Source organism: Mytilus edulis, chromosome 1 (genome assembly GCF_963676685.1).
Source record: "Mytilus edulis chromosome 1, xbMytEdul2.2, whole genome shotgun sequence".
In the NCBI taxonomy this organism is placed as follows: Eukaryota; Metazoa; Mollusca; class Bivalvia; order Mytilida; family Mytilidae; genus Mytilus; species Mytilus edulis.
The window spans coordinates 84,271,212-84,287,318 of NC_092344.1; the positions used below are offsets into that span (position 1 = coordinate 84,271,212).

Below are 16,107 nucleotides of genomic sequence, written 5' to 3' on the forward strand. Positions count from 1 at the left end.
AGTTATAAATAAAGTTGAATTCTTAGCTTCGCTGTTTTACGTCATGCCCACTAACAAATTGAAAACTGTACCTATACGCCTTATTTTTAGTCCAGATTTTTAGTATTCGTATTGTTATCTTAGAAAGTCTTACTGATTAAAATACTACAATAGGTAACAATTTGACAATTTAGTAGTGTCAACCATGTGGTTATGACCCGTGTATATAGCATATTAATCCTGAATACAACGTTTGGTGGTGCGCCTGTCAGATGCGGAACGTACAGATAAGGTAATAGGTAACAGGTGAATATACTATTGGTATCGGTAGCGGACTCGACCCGGAACTTCTTAATTATTGGCAATATTAATTACGTGGAAAACAAAAGGGCCTGGAGTGGTGTAATTTTTAATCTACACCTTTGTACTATATTAGTTATATATAAAGTTGAAGTCTGTGATTCGTCGTTTTTACGTGATGACGGCTGACAAATTGGACCTCGTAATTTTAGTATTATAGATACGGGCAAGGGAAAACTGCTTGCAAGGTCTGGTGGTTGTAGAAACTATTTAACTCACCGAGCAATATTGGAAGAAGACGACGATGAAAACGATGATTGATGTCAGGTTTTCGAAAGTTGTCATGCCCTTTACAACCACTCTTTCTGATGGTCCATGTGTGCTTTTGTAAGGCAAATGCACATAAAACCTAAAAAGTTAATAGAGCTAGAATATACGCTGAAACTTTAGTCTGTCATTAAACTCATTTTATTTAATTACCTTGTGAAATATTTATGAATACCAATAAATATACATCAAAGCAAAAAAAAGACTTCGATTTTTTTTTTTTTTTTTAATAAGCCGTAAAATTCAGAAATATATCTTTAGAAGTACATGCGATGTAAAAAAAAAATGAAGTGAGGTTCGGTTGTTACATCTTCTATTTTCTTATTGTTGCTAGTCTGAATTCCCTTTAAAATGTGCATTTGGTGATTTAATAATTTTCAAATTAAGATGAATGAAATTAAGTGTCACGGTTTACTTCATTTTAAATTTCTTGTTTAGTAACAATTCAGATTTTATTTGGAGACTTTTTATAACCTCTTGTGAAATAAATTGACAATTATAGTGAAAAACTCAATCACTAACCTTTGACCTTATTTTTTTTTTTAACTGCACCTTATTTCAATTCTACGACCAGACAAAAATTAAGGAAGATACATCTCTCTTTCCAAAAAAAGTCATAATTTAGACTGCAGTACCATTAAAGTTGGAAAATTGTTGGCTTGGTTACTCCACTAAGCCATTTTATTTCCACTTGTTTGTGCTTATAAAATCAGACACTACTACATATGTCATGTCTCTGGTTTAATTTACTAATACCTCATTCTCACTGTTACCAATAGATAAAGTTGACTTGGTTTATACTGTATTGATAATTAGAGAAATGTAAGACATAATAGTTAACAAACAAGGTATTCATTGAGGGACATATTGGTTACAATGCATTTATTCATAATGACATTACATGATTTATCACAAACAAACAGACCAGTAAACTAATAAGAAAGTAAGGGGTCGTTAGAATGGTTGTAATGGTTGTAGAACAAACTGTTAACTTCGTCAATTCATAAAAATAGGAATGTCAGCAAGTGGTTTTTTTAATAATCTTTATTGCAAAATTACACCCATAAGTGTCAAGCAATACAAACAAACAATTATACATTGTAAATACAATGCAATACAATACAATGAAATGCAATACAATATAACAGAACATATATAAGAGTTCAAATTACAAAATGATGTATAAAACACAATCATGAGCTTGTCTGACATGGGTCTGACATGGGTCTGACCCCCTCAGTTCTAAAGACTGCTTAATGAAGACTCCAATATGACAAACAAGTTCAGGGATGGGGTTTTATAGAATCAAGATTAATTATAAAATTGTACATGTACAAAGAGGGACAACTCAATCATCCTCATTTACTATTTTCAGATGTAAAAAAAAAACAACCTCAATACCAATTTCTCAAACTATGTATATAAAGCACACGATGTTTAAATAAAGAAACAGAATCACCACTGAAGTTTACATTTATGATATTTCAAAACTTGACTTGCAGCGAATATTAGTACACGAACCGTCAAGTGTTTTAACACTCAGTTGCGACGTGGTGTATTTTGAAGAGAAATCCGGCACGGGAACTCTCTACAGTTGGAGGTAGGAATCCAAGGTAAACAACAACAGTGTCGAAAAAGAAATAGTTTTGTTGCTGTTCAGTCTATCTAAGTTATTGATAAATGAATGAACGTAAGAGTTTATATCTTATGCCAATTACATATTTTGTATTCAAATAATCGAAGATACGATTAAAATGATCCAGTAATATTTAAAAGATAGTTTACTTCATTCAACTTTTCCAACAGGTGCATATGTTGGACTGTTGGAACCATTCACAAAAACTTCACAAATACTTTTTTTTATTTTTGCATATTAATAATGATTTTAAAAAAATATTGCTAAAGTGCAAACAATTGTTACTATTCAGTTACTGGAGAAGTTTTTGCTCTAAAACTAATATAAAATGTGTATCCAAAACAAGTTTCTGCAAGCTACAAATGATATAAAATGTGTATCCTAAACAAGTTTCTGGAGAAGTTTTTGCACTATAAATTATAACAATATAAAATGTGTATCCAAAACAAGTAATTTACATGTAGTATAACTCATGTTGCCGTTGTTGATGAATGGTTCATATCTGTCAAAAGCTCCAATCTAGGAGTTCTCCCATCGTTATTGTGTATATCTGCAACTGGACTTTAAATAAAGATTACTCCCTTTGACAAAAATGTTTCATATGAAAATTAACTGTACAGTTATTTTTCACCAAATAATTGAGGGGAGATAGGACCTTTATCGGGATTCCGGGATCAGGTGTTTTTAAGCCCGGGATTTCGGGATAGACCCTTTCGAGAACCGGGAATTTTTTTTCTTCAAATTTCAGGACCTTGGGATTTCGTGTTTTTAATCTCAGGATTTCGGGATCTGGTGTTTTTAAGTCCGGGATTTCGGGATCAGGACCCCTCCTACCCCCCCCCCCCACCCCCTCAATAATTAGAACTTTATAGTTAATATAATAAAAAAAAAAAAACATTATGTAAGTACCAATTTTGTTTTATGAGCTACTTCACCTGCTTTCTTGATTATACATGTTGTGACAGATTTGTATCTTAAAATAAGAATTTCAAAAGCTATTTCACTACAATTATCTTCAAACCTTTCTTACATGTTTCGAGATGTAATCTGCAAAGAAAAAAATGATTGCTTTTATATGTCTTTGATAAGAAGTACAAACATTGTTTCAGTTCCATTTACAAATGTATATAATGTTTTTTTCTACGAGTCTCACTAATTAGTGACAACAAGCGTCAAGAAGCGACAACAAGTGTCAACAAGCGACAAGAAGCAACAACAAGAATTATTTTAGCGAAAACAAGCGACAAGAAGACTATTTAGCGACAAGAAAACATTTTTTTTTATTAGATATAAAGAAATTTGTATTTAATGTTTTTTTTTTTAAATATACGAGCAGATATGTCTAATTAAAATGTTTTATTATATAGATAGACAAAGAAATGAAACATTTGTGAGGAAGAAAGAGATTGTGAAGTTTATATTAGTATATTGGTAGATGAAGAAATTTAACATTTGTGAAGAAGAAAGAGATTGAGCTTCTTTTTTTTATTTTTAAATATGAAGAATATGTATAAGATAATGTATGTATCTGTTTTCATCAAAGTCAAAGTATGAATAAACGAATGGAGATATATATGGAGCGGGCATAATGGAATATAATATTTTGATTCATTTGCTTAATACTATGCTCAAAGTGTACTCTTGTTATGTCAATTCGATGCTTTATTTATAGAACTCTCAGCCACGCTTTGCCATCTTTATTATTTAAGCGTGTTTCCAGACCCCACGATGAGGACGTGGTTCTACCTTGGGGTCCAAATTTTTTTTTTTTTTTTTTTTTTAGTCATTATATAGTAATATGTACATTCCTATCTAACATAATATTTATACATTTTGTACATGGTGGTCCCATTTTGATAAGCAAACATATGGAACATCAAATGAGATTAAAGAGTCGCGTGTCCCCTGTTTTATTGCTACAATAACATCCAATTAACACCTTCAACTTTGTACACGCGTCAGACTATACAATTACACGCGCCAGAATATACAATCATTGTAAATAATGAACACCTGTTGAAAACTCAAGATTGTCATTAATTTCCTTTCATCTTCAATGAGGGAAGAGGGTAGGAGGGGTCCTGATCCCGAAATCCCGAGCTTAAAAACACGAAATCTCGAGGTCCCGAAATTCGAAAAAAGAATTCCCGGATCCCAAAAGGGCCAATCCCGAAATCCCGAGCTTAAAAACACCCGATCCCGGAGTCCCGATAAAGGTCCTATCCCCCCTCTTTTAAAAAACAAATTATAAGATAAATAATATGTTCTAAAACACAAGGAAAAGTAATCTCATAATACAATAATTAAACGTAATACTGGCTGTTATTCATAATAGATGATAAAATATTATGTAAATAATGTTTCATTTTTTTCTATCAATTTTAACTTTCTTGTCGCTAAAATTATTTTCTTTTGCATATTCTTTTAATATTTATTTCAATAATTAATTTTAATTAAAAAAAAAATTTTCTTGTCGCTTGTTGTCGCTAAAATAATTCTTGTTGTCGCTTGGTGACGCTTGTTGTCGCTAAAATTCTTGTTGTCCCTAATTAGTGAGACCGCTTTCTACATATAATTCCATCAGAATTTGATAGATTAGAATCATTTTATTTTTTTTAATTTTTGACTGAAATATCTATCTATTATCTTGTTAAATTGTTAGGTAAATGTATATGAATGATTAACAGTGGACACATGTACAAAGGCTTTTAAAAAAACTGGTATAAATAAAATTTCAGCATTTTTTTAAAATACCATATAACTCTACATAGTCACATCTTTACTCTTACATCATAAAATGTATTATAAATGGCAGTGTCTGTGCGTACCCACATGGGGGTACGAATAGTAAAATTACTGTTCGTAGGCTACGCGTACCCACATACGGTTTTATAATAAAATGCCATCCGATCGGATAAATTGATTTTAACTACTCAGAAGTTTTATAAATATTTATATATAGGTAAGTGAACAGGTTTTTTTCAGTTAATTAATATTCTCAAAATGGAAAAGAGTGATATACATGTACATGTGGGGAAGACATTTCATAGTTATCATGAATAAGAACATTAGATTAATTTTATACAATTGTATAAAAGAAACTCGCGGTCAGTTGCAGCTGCAGAGAAATGAAGAACTGGAAACACAAAAAATAAAGAGGAATTAAAGTTTAACAGAATACATTTTTCATGTATTCACGGAGGCAAAAATTCCAAACAAAGGAGTAGGGGCATTAAGGCCTAGTTTTGTCCCAAGAAAATAAAATGTTTGATAACCATTTCAAATTGGCACATAATGTTTACAAATGCATCGGGTGAAGAAATATAAATGAAAACATAAAGATTTTTATTTGATGACGTCACAGTTACGTCACAATATGTACTGTTTTCACAAATACGATGAAAAAATACAGAATTTATGCAGTTTTCAATCTTCATTTCTGTTATGGAAACATCCTGCGCAGCAAAGAAACAACAACATAATTTAACAGAAGCTTTATGATAACTATTGGCATAATCTCACCAAATATAAAGTTGTTTCTTGGGTGCGCACATACTTTTCAATCTAAAATATACTTAAAATTTGATGAAAAAACAAGGAAAATCACGAAATTTAACATAATATGCAAATTAAGTCATGACTTGTTGCCATGGTAACTTTTTCGATGTCAAATTTGTTTTGTTTTTCTTAGTACCTTATACCTTAGTCAAGTTTTCAGTTATTTAAGAATATGTATGATACCTTTTAAATTTGCAGTAATTTTTGGGCCAAATAAGGGCCTTATCGCCCCTACTCCTTTGATAGGAAAAAGGCCTAATACAAGGTATTTGTTTTTATAAAGTGTAGTTTTAAATCGAATTTGCCACGTTTCATTCATTAGTCAAGACTGAGACTACATTGTGTTATAGTAGTCTCAGGTCAAGCTTTTTTTTTATGTCGAATACTTCTAGTTTTTCTGTTCTGATCCGTTCTTGATACAAACACTGGCCGATCCAGAAATTTTCATAAGTGGGGGCCCGCTCTAGTCACACTTCAGTGATTCCCTATATAAGCAACCAAATTTTTTCAAAAAAAGGGGGGCCCTGGCCCCTTCCCCCCCCCCCTAAATCCGCCTCTGACAATGGATATGCCTACTTTAGTATATTTCAAATTTGACTATTCGTACCCACATGCGGGTACGCGCAGACACTGCCATTATAAATTGCTACAGTACACATTATAAAATTGTGCATTTAATGTTCATAGATATAGGAAGATGTACATGTAGTATGAGTGCTAAAGAGACCACTCTCCATCCAAGTAACAATTTATGAAAGTTAACCATTATAGCCTTATAGGTCAAGGTTTGGCCTTCAACACAGAGCTTTGGCTCACACCAAACAGAAAGCTATAAAGGGCCCCAAAAAATTACTAGTGTAAAACCATTCAAACAGGAAAACCAATGGTATAATCTTCATGCCATTCTGTTTATTTTCTAGTGGAATAACAAGCTGTTTCAAAACATTAGTAACTTTTTTAGCAGGTTATACTGCCTGGTACATACATTTTGGTACTGTATCATGAATGTGTGTATACAGCTAAAAAAAATCTATTGGAGTGTATCAGTTTTTGACTGCTAAATGCCTTGGTTTGTAACATTGTTGATGACTGCCTCTATAAAAAAATGAATACCAGGGCTTTCACATCTCTATTCTTACATTTTATATTCTCCTGTTTTATTTAGATATAGATGACATTTATTTTCCCTGTTTTATGTTAGATTTTGTTTTCTCAACCGCCTTCAGCTTCTCTAATTTTGAACTTTTTTAGGATAATAAAAGTAAAGATGAATGTGGAAGTAATTGGTCGCATTAGGCCACCTATAAGAGCTGAAGGACCTGAAAACCTTGTTATTGAAGGCCACAGGGTAGCCGCACAAAGTAAAGGACCATTTATAAAGTGAGTTTTTTCATTCAAAGATATTATTTTAACCGTTTTATAAAGTTAAAATATCAAGAAGACTCTTTATTCAAAGATATTAATCTCACACTTACAAATGTAGCTCTGTTATGGGTATTTGATTTGCATTTATATTTAACTGTAAATTATCATAGTTTGAAGGAACATTTCTTAACTTTGAAATCAGAACCAACTAGCTATAGCTAGTCCTTTGGATTGGGAATTGGCTGTATGACTCAACAGTTTTACAAAAAGAATGGTTTACTGTACATCTTTTGACGTACATGTACATTTATGATTTGTACTGAATATCATAGCATTCTTTTTTATTAATAAAATACTTCCAAATAGCACCATAAGATCAATATTAAAATGTCCTTTTTCAGTTTTGCTACACTTCATAGAAAGGACACAGATAATTATGGTATTTTTAAGAATACTATTGAAGACTCATTACTTCACATGCATATGTCAAGATTTAATGTTTGTCTGCTGGTGATAGGAGAGACAGAATCAGGGAAATCCTACACTCTAACAGGAGAAGGATCATCAAAGACTGGCATTGTACCTATGGTCTTGGACTACCTCTTCTCCAAACTTCAGGATGGTAAGTCAAGGTCACACTTAGATATAGATCACACTTACCTCTCCTCCAAACTATAGGGTATTACCCCATGTACATAGTTACAATGAAGTTAAACATGACAGGTGTCAGGTACAAAAATAATGGTTGAATTAAAACAGTTAATGTCCAATTACCTATCCAAATGGAAATTGGTTCATTTAGGTTTTTTCAGACAATAACTTGTCACAGTTTAGTTTTAGAATTATGAATCAAGTTCATAGGTGAATTATAATATACATGTTGAATTTTTTTTCGTTTTCTCTTATTTTACAAAGTTCTGCATATACATGTAGCTATTGATTAACTCCTGCTTGCTTAATGTCCAGTGGAAAGTATTTCATTTTTATGCAGGAGCTTGTGTACAAAAAAATGTATGTATGTTTTTTAGATCAGTATATGATGGACACCAGAGTGAGACGACAGAATCCTACTGTTACCCTACAGATGTATGAGGTCTATAATGAACTTGTAAAGGATTTATTACAAGTTCCTGGTGGAGGTGCTTCTTATTGTGATCTTGCAGAATCAGCAAATAGAGGAGTGTATGTCAAGGTAGATAACTCTAATTTGTTAATGCATTCCTTTACTACTAAATGGATTTAAATGAAAATAATATTTAACAATTTTTCTTTTTGTCTTATTTTAATGTTTGAAGCATGTTCTTAAGTTTAATCTATGCTGAAAAACTGACAAAAAGAATTTGATGTATATGTAGTTATTTATATTCTTAATAAAAATTTGTATTAAAATATTAAAACCATGTTTTAAAAATTATTGTTTAAAAAGAGATAACTATATAAATTGTTGCTGTTACAGAATGGAAGTGAAGTGCCACTAAGGGATTCCAATGATGGCAATGCTAAGTACCGTCAGGGTATGTCTCGTAGGACTCAGGAAATGAATGACTTTGGACCTGCATCAGCTAATTCTGCTACCATTATTTACATAGACCTCTCTATGGTAAGTGTTATGTCATTTAGAATTCAAGGTATTGAGGAAATAAGTTTTTTTTTACTGCTGTCACTTTAATCTATATACTGTGGATTCATTAATATTTGTTTGATACCATTTTTCATGGACTTCATGGGTACAGGGGAACCACAAATTAAAATATTCAAGGATATAATATATAAAATGAACATTATTAGTTTTGTAAGATAATGTTCTTATGTTTTGTGTAATTGTTGTGTATTAAAAACCATAGCCCAATATTTGACCAAAAGATCATGTAGTTTTTGTCTCACTTTCATGACAGATGCTGCAAGATCAATAATGTATAACTTTGTGACTAAGTCAAATTTAGATGAATTACTATTGGAGTATTGGTAAGTCAATGATATTTGGTATGCAGTTGCATAAGCATTTGCACACCACATTTCCATGGAAATAATCTGATCCAACTCCTCAGTCATGGTTCTTGGTTCTTTGACTTTGAAACATTTGCATAGTTTAATACTTGCTAAAGTTTGTAATAAGGTCTGTTTAAAGGGAATTATAAGTAATAAAAAGTCAATGTTATTTAGAAAAATTGGTATGAGGCTCCCACAGGGTACCCTCTCAGGTCTCAAGGTCGCTTTTAAATTCGTCACAAGGTCTTTTTTTAGGGAATGGTACAATATTTTACCTCTGTCTGTCAGTCAGTCTATCCGTCAGTCCGTCCGACCCATGAATATTTTTAATCCCATTTTTCTCCGGAACTACAATACAAGGATTTCTGAAATTTTGTTTCAGGGTTTATATAAGTCTGCAATACTGTGTGATGCGTTTTCAGATTCATCACTCGACAACTTCCTGTTTACCTAACACTTGTATCATCAGTGAGCAGTAGCTAGCAGTTTCACTTGTTAAACCAGGGACATATATGTTCCAGATTAAACCTTTAAAGTTTAAATTAGATATTTAGACATTTTGATGTGCCCTTGGGTTTCGGTTGTTCTTGTTTTATTTAGGCATACATGTTGAAAGGGAGATAATCAAATTTATTTTCTTCACTAAACTTATATTAATTGTAATGTGATACAGGTGTCCTTTTGTGAGATCACTCACATTCAAATTTCTTACAGTAGTTTAATTCTTCTAATCAGAAAAGTCTTTATTTGAAATATTGTGATACGAAATGTAAAACATCCATGAATACATAGGAATGAATCTAAAGGTGGGGTGGTCGTTCGAGTGGGGGTTTTGATTTTTGGGTTAATTCTTATCTTTTATTTAGGTCAGTATTTTTTAGCTTATTATAAATTTGTTTTAATCAATTTAAAAATAGGGGTTATTTGTTTATCCTTTTATAAATATGTTTTTATCAATTAAAAAATTTCTGAATATTAAAAATCAAAACAAAGTTGAAATGTCAACCCAGTCAGTATACTAGATTTAGATAACATTCAATATCTAAATACTTGTTACTTATCTCTTTTAGAAACTTTGTGTTTGTATTTCTATATACATGCAGCATGAAAAATCAATAAAATTTATTTAGTATATATTTCTATTGGTATTGACTAGTGATATTGAATGCTTTTACACATCATTGGTTTTCACTTAGAAATGGATGTTATTTAAACATGCATGCTTATTCAAATGTAGGGAAAGTAAACTGTACAGAATGAATACAACTAAAGAAACCCTTTGAAATCTCTTTGTTATTCATCATCATTCAATTTTCTCTTTATCAAAGAAATTCTTTTAATAAAAGTCCACCTTGTTCACCTGAGTTACATAAATATTCTATCGGTAAATATTACACCTTATCTTATACATTGATACTGTCTGTCCGAATCAAACTTTGTTTACAATCTATCATAGCCTTTTGGTGATTTTTACCTGTTAAATAAAAGGTAATGATAATATTTTAGTCCTTAAACTGAAAATTTTGACCTTTTGTGATTTATATAATGTTGTTTTTAATTGTGTGTTTCATAGTAGATAGAATCATTCAATAAATAATTCGGTTTAATTTCAATTGATAAAAGATTTGACTTTAACATTTCAATACACTGGATAATTTTTATGAATTCTTCATAAACTCTTTTCAATGTGTTTGTGGTAGGATATTATAACAGAAGATGGTCATGATTTTGAGGTAATTTTAGTTTATATTCGTTAATGTTTATAGTTTTTTATTTTATTATTGTTGAAATGTTAGCTACATCATATTTTCCAACACTTATGTATTAATTTACAAAAATTAAATCAATTACTTAAAGACACTTGAAGACATGGAAAATATTTCATGAGACACTTGGAAGACATGGAAAATATTTCATATGGTGATGATTACAGAATGTGTCACATCTTTCATATACTATTTTCTTGGTGTTTGAAAGTGAGAATAATACACATGTTTATCGTTGTTTTATTCTCCTTATTATTTGAACACTTTCTTAATGAAAACTTAAGAAAAAAAATATTGGTATTTTTCTCTTTTACATTTTACTTATGATTTAATAGATATATCTACAGAAATATGTGATCACTGAAAAATTCACAGGCTCACAGCATGGTCATGATTCCAAAATTCCACAAATTTTATATCTCATTAGAATAAAAAGTTTCTTCTTTAAAAAAAATCATTATGAAAATAATCATTAGATATTTAATGATTTTTTAATTCTTTTTTGTTTTCTTTAGCAAGATTTCCATATAAATTTGTGAATAAATTACTTTTAGCTGTTTACTTAAAACAGTAACAAATTGCAGGATTTAAATGAAAATTGAATAGAATTTTAGTAATAACTTATTAAAATAAATGTGTTATATGTTGTAGGAAGTTGGAAATGATAGGAACAGCAGCAAGTCTCGGTTTACTATAGTAGAAATCCCTGGGCTAGAGAAGTTATCTGATAATCCATCATACCTTAGGCAGAGAGAGACTTCCACTTTAAGTAAAGGACTTATAGCATTCAATTCTGTCATAACCTCCTTAGCCAGCAACCCATTTCCAGATAGAGTCATCAGTTATAGGTAAGTTTGGGTTGTATAATAACAGTTAATTCATTCTATGATAATCACAGGTTCATGAAGTGAGAACATCTAAGAGCTTTCCAAATTCCAAGGTGCTTGATTTTCTCTCTGCTTTGAAGACCCATTTGTGGCCTTTGGCTGTTGTCTGCTCTTTGGTTTGGTTGTTGTCTCCTTGACATATTCCCCATTTCCATTCTCTGGGTTTTGAGCAAGACTCACAGTTCGCTACATGGAAACCTAACAGTCTCACAGGGCATGGTGTCCTACATACACATATTTTTGTTATCTCTTATAAACAGCATCCCTAAATAGAGTTTTATAATAATGGTTAAATGGGATGAGCATGAGAATAAATGAAAATGGTAACTATACATCAATAAGTCAATTGAATTTAAAAATGTGCACAGAGTGAAATTAACTTAGACTATATAATAGGTACACATATTGTCATCAACTAAAATTCCTCTAATAATTTACAAAAAGGCTTGAATAAAGATTCCATTCTAATTTTTTTATGAACATCTGCTGGATGAAATATCAGATAGTGAAACCAAAAATGCTTTGATAGAGCTCTGGTACTTTAGTTCTGAAATAAAGTCACCCCAAGCATTCTAAGCTTTATTACCAGATCAAATTTTAAATTGGCGGGATCTGATTGCATGAAGTATGATTAGCCCTGTACTAGTTACTATACTATATTATCTGAGAAAAATATAAGTTGGGCTGTGGGAAATTGTATGCAGAATCAAAAATGTGCACAGAGTGAAATTAACTTAGACTATCTAATAGGTACACATATTGTCATCAACTAAAATTCCTCTAATAATTTACACAAGATAAATTGCTACATATAGGAAATTGATTGCAGAGTAGGAACCAAGATCCAAAGCATTGCACCTAAAACAAATACCACCTGTGTAATACATCAATATTGAAAAGAAAAAAACATGATGAAAAGAACTTAAACACAGTGATATGAATACTTTATAAAATTGGTCAAATATTTGTCTTGTGAAAAGCCAAATAGTATTTAAATTTTGTTCACCTTATATTTCCAGAGATTCCAAGTTGACCCATTTGCTGAAGGAAGAATTAGGTGGAAATTGTAAAACTACAGCTTTGTTGTGTCTGAAACCTCAATCAGATCCAAATACTTTGTCTCCAATACTCACATTTGCAACTAGAGTTGGACAAGTTAAGAACTTTCCAATTGTAAATGATTTATATGCACAGGTAAATTTTAGGTTGAATTAGAAGTATAAATTGTGTTTAATTTGATAATTTGTGTGAAGGTGTAATACCACCAATGATTTTCCCCTATTAGTCTTTGTTAAATTTGCACTTTTCAAAAAAATGTGCAGAATTTATCTTTGTTTCAAATAAAGAAATACTTGGCATGAGTAAAGTTTTATCCTGTCCAGTACTATAGAAAAAATTTCACATGACATTTCATTGCATATAAGAAAATAACCATCACTGGAAGTTAACCAATCAAATTTCTTCCCTTATTTAACCTGTGTACAAGATTTAGTAACCATGTAATCTCAAGTTTCCAAAATATTCTATAGACACCCCAGATAAAAAAATAAGGGTGCTCTGAAATACCCAAGCCATATGTTTATGACACAGAAAATGTTTTACTGCAATAAAATGTAAAATTAATTACCTACCACTGTCAAATTCATGGAATTTTTTTTTTACCGATTTTCGTATACAACCGGATGTGACGTACCATGATTTGGTGGTATTACATCTGAAGTTACTGATTTGTCATTTTTATATGAATAAATTAAGCAGTATTTTTTTTATATGTCTGTCCAAATGTTGTTCTTGAAAGTTTTTGAGATAGATTAATGATATTATATGAGTACAGTCCTAATGGTGGAACTACACACTACACCAAAAACATTTGGCAAACTCCAGGGCCATCGGTCATAAAACTTTAATCTGTACTCAGTTTACAAAATTTGTGCTTGATACACCAAATCCAATAATTTGATTGGTTGAGTTCTGGATCTGAGTATGATTATTCTGCTCAAAATTTTTATGACTGCAAGGCCAATGCTTTGGAAGGGTAAGCAGTAACTGCTCTATTAGTTACAACTGCCATGTTAATCTTGTTGAAATAGAGATCAGTCAAATATGTCTTAAAGTAAATTGACATTTGATTATATCTTCTTCTAGAAGACTTTGAATAATGTAAATTCAGAAATTATTGCGATGTTTTAATCATTGCGAAATATGCGACAGAGTTGTAATCGCAATAATTTAAACTCACATTTTGAATAATTTGTATGAATTAAACAGGACTTTTCTCAAAATCGTAAAATTAAAATCGCATTTAAGTCTAATATGACAAAATCGCAATAATAAATGCACACAATAATTTCTGAATTTACAGTATATAGATGTTTGCTTTAATTTTACCTTAATAAATAAAAAAAAAGTTGAGCTGACCTTTTGAATTTTGTCTTTGCAGAACTTGATAACCCAGTACAGGGCCAGGATATTAGAGTTACAACAACAAAGTGGAGTAGGACCTTCAACAATGGACACCAAAGTCTCCAATCTAAATGACATAAAGGAGACCATCAGGCAGCTAGAAACAGAAAATGTAGGAAACGTTATGAAGTCACTAATATAACATGTTTGGTGTATCTTTCAACACTTTATCATGAGGCTCCAGTTTTATTTGAATCATTCTTGTGTCTGCAGGACACTCTTTCACTTTTTAACATTTGAAAGACTTACAGCATAAAATAAAATATGTTAACCAATTTACTTAAGCTTGCTACTCAGGCTTCCTCCACCAATAAAGCTGAACACCACAAAATAGCCCATTAGTGTTGAAAGTGGTGTTAAACACAAAATAATCAACCAATCCTTGCCATATCAAATTGCCTTCTTTCTAGGAAAGTGAACACACTAGTGGTTTATCTTGTAATTTACAAACTCACTAAAAGAGGAGGTCTTTTTATTTTAGTATAGACATGTACATGATAGTAACAAATACATATAATAAAAATGGATGGGTGCTTGCAATTGTAGATCCACAATTTAATTCCAACTACAATTAGTTTAAACATATTTATTTATAGTGGATTGGAAACCAAGTTTTGCAACTTATATTGATCCCTATCCACTTTGAGTGAGTGAATGCCTTGTAGCGGCATTAGCCTACACTTTTTCAAAATCTACAAGGGTGTCTTTAACGTGCAAGAGATATGTCTCTCTCTTAACACGGGTCAGCCATTTATCGTCCCCTTCCGAAGGACTATCATTGTTTCCTCAAGACCATACTCGCAAATGGTGTCAAAGGAGAGCCGAAAATCAGTCCCTGAAATTTTCATCCCGAACGGGAATCGAACCAGGAACCTTTGTGTTAGTAGTCCGATGCACTAACCACTACACCACAGCTCTCTTTAAACAATCTGAAATTGGAAAAAAAATCATTCATTTAAAAGGACCTGTCATTCTCTCCAGAAAACAATAATAGCAGCTAGATATTTATTTAGAAGGTTAAGATTGGAGCCTTGTTATTTATCTTCTGCTTTGCCTTTTCAAGGCTTGTTTGCATTACATTTGTGGGTTTTAAAGAGTTGCTTTTCTTTTTTTTTTCAATTTTACATCTGTATGATCATTTCAACTCAGACAAATGAGTCTTTCACAAAAGTATCCCGAAGTTTTTGCTTCATAGACAAATTGAAACAATTGACCAAGAATCAAATTAACATGAAACTGGCCTCCAGGTGGCTTAATGGTTTTAGTAGTTATTCTACAGCAATAACTAGCCTGTCAACATTGATTTTGTAAGTTAAAACCCAGCGGTGGTATTTAAAAAAATGTCTTTTGAACTCAGTGACCTTTGATTGGTACATCTTTTTACTAGCTGTGATTTCAGTGTTTATTATGTTTCTGAAAGATTTATGTTCTTCAGATTTATCCCCAAACTTTTACTTGAGTGTTTGACATGAGTGCAACAGTGGTAATTATTCATTTGTTACACCCCTGCTTTAAAAAAAAAAAGGGGGGGGGGGTATACTGTTTTACCTCTGTCTGTCCATCCTTCTGTCAGTCCCTCCATTTCATGAATATTTTTCGTCACATTTTTCTCAGGAACTACAATACAAGGATTTCTGAAATTTGATCAGCTATACCGTGTGATACGTTTTCAGATTCATTACTCAACAACTTCCTGTTTACCAAACACTTGTATGATTTTTCACATAATAGCCAAGTTGAAAATTTTCATCACATTTTTCTCAGAAACAAAAATACAAGGATATCTTAAATTTGGTTTCAGGGTTTATATAAGTCAGCTATACCGTGTGATGTGTTT

At 31.5% G+C, this 16,107-nt stretch overlaps 1 protein-coding gene across 1 annotated transcript in view; it reads left to right on the forward strand.

Annotated features, from left to right (window-relative positions):
* Positions 1–2,184: 2,184 nt before the first annotated feature.
* LOC139493011 (coiled-coil domain-containing protein 78-like) overlaps positions 2,185–16,107 on the forward strand; it is a gene marked incomplete in the record, with an annotated part of 31,252 nt that continues 17,329 nt past the window's right edge. Inside the window, 9 exon segments of the mRNA XM_071281156.1 lie at positions 2,185–2,296; positions 7,052–7,180; positions 7,567–7,787; positions 8,194–8,357; positions 8,622–8,765; positions 10,855–10,887; positions 11,572–11,768; positions 12,827–13,001; positions 14,248–14,382. Of these exon segments, the coding sequence (XP_071137257.1) occupies positions 7,068–7,180; positions 7,567–7,787; positions 8,194–8,357; positions 8,622–8,765; positions 10,855–10,887; positions 11,572–11,768; positions 12,827–13,001; positions 14,248–14,382 (1,182 nt within the window).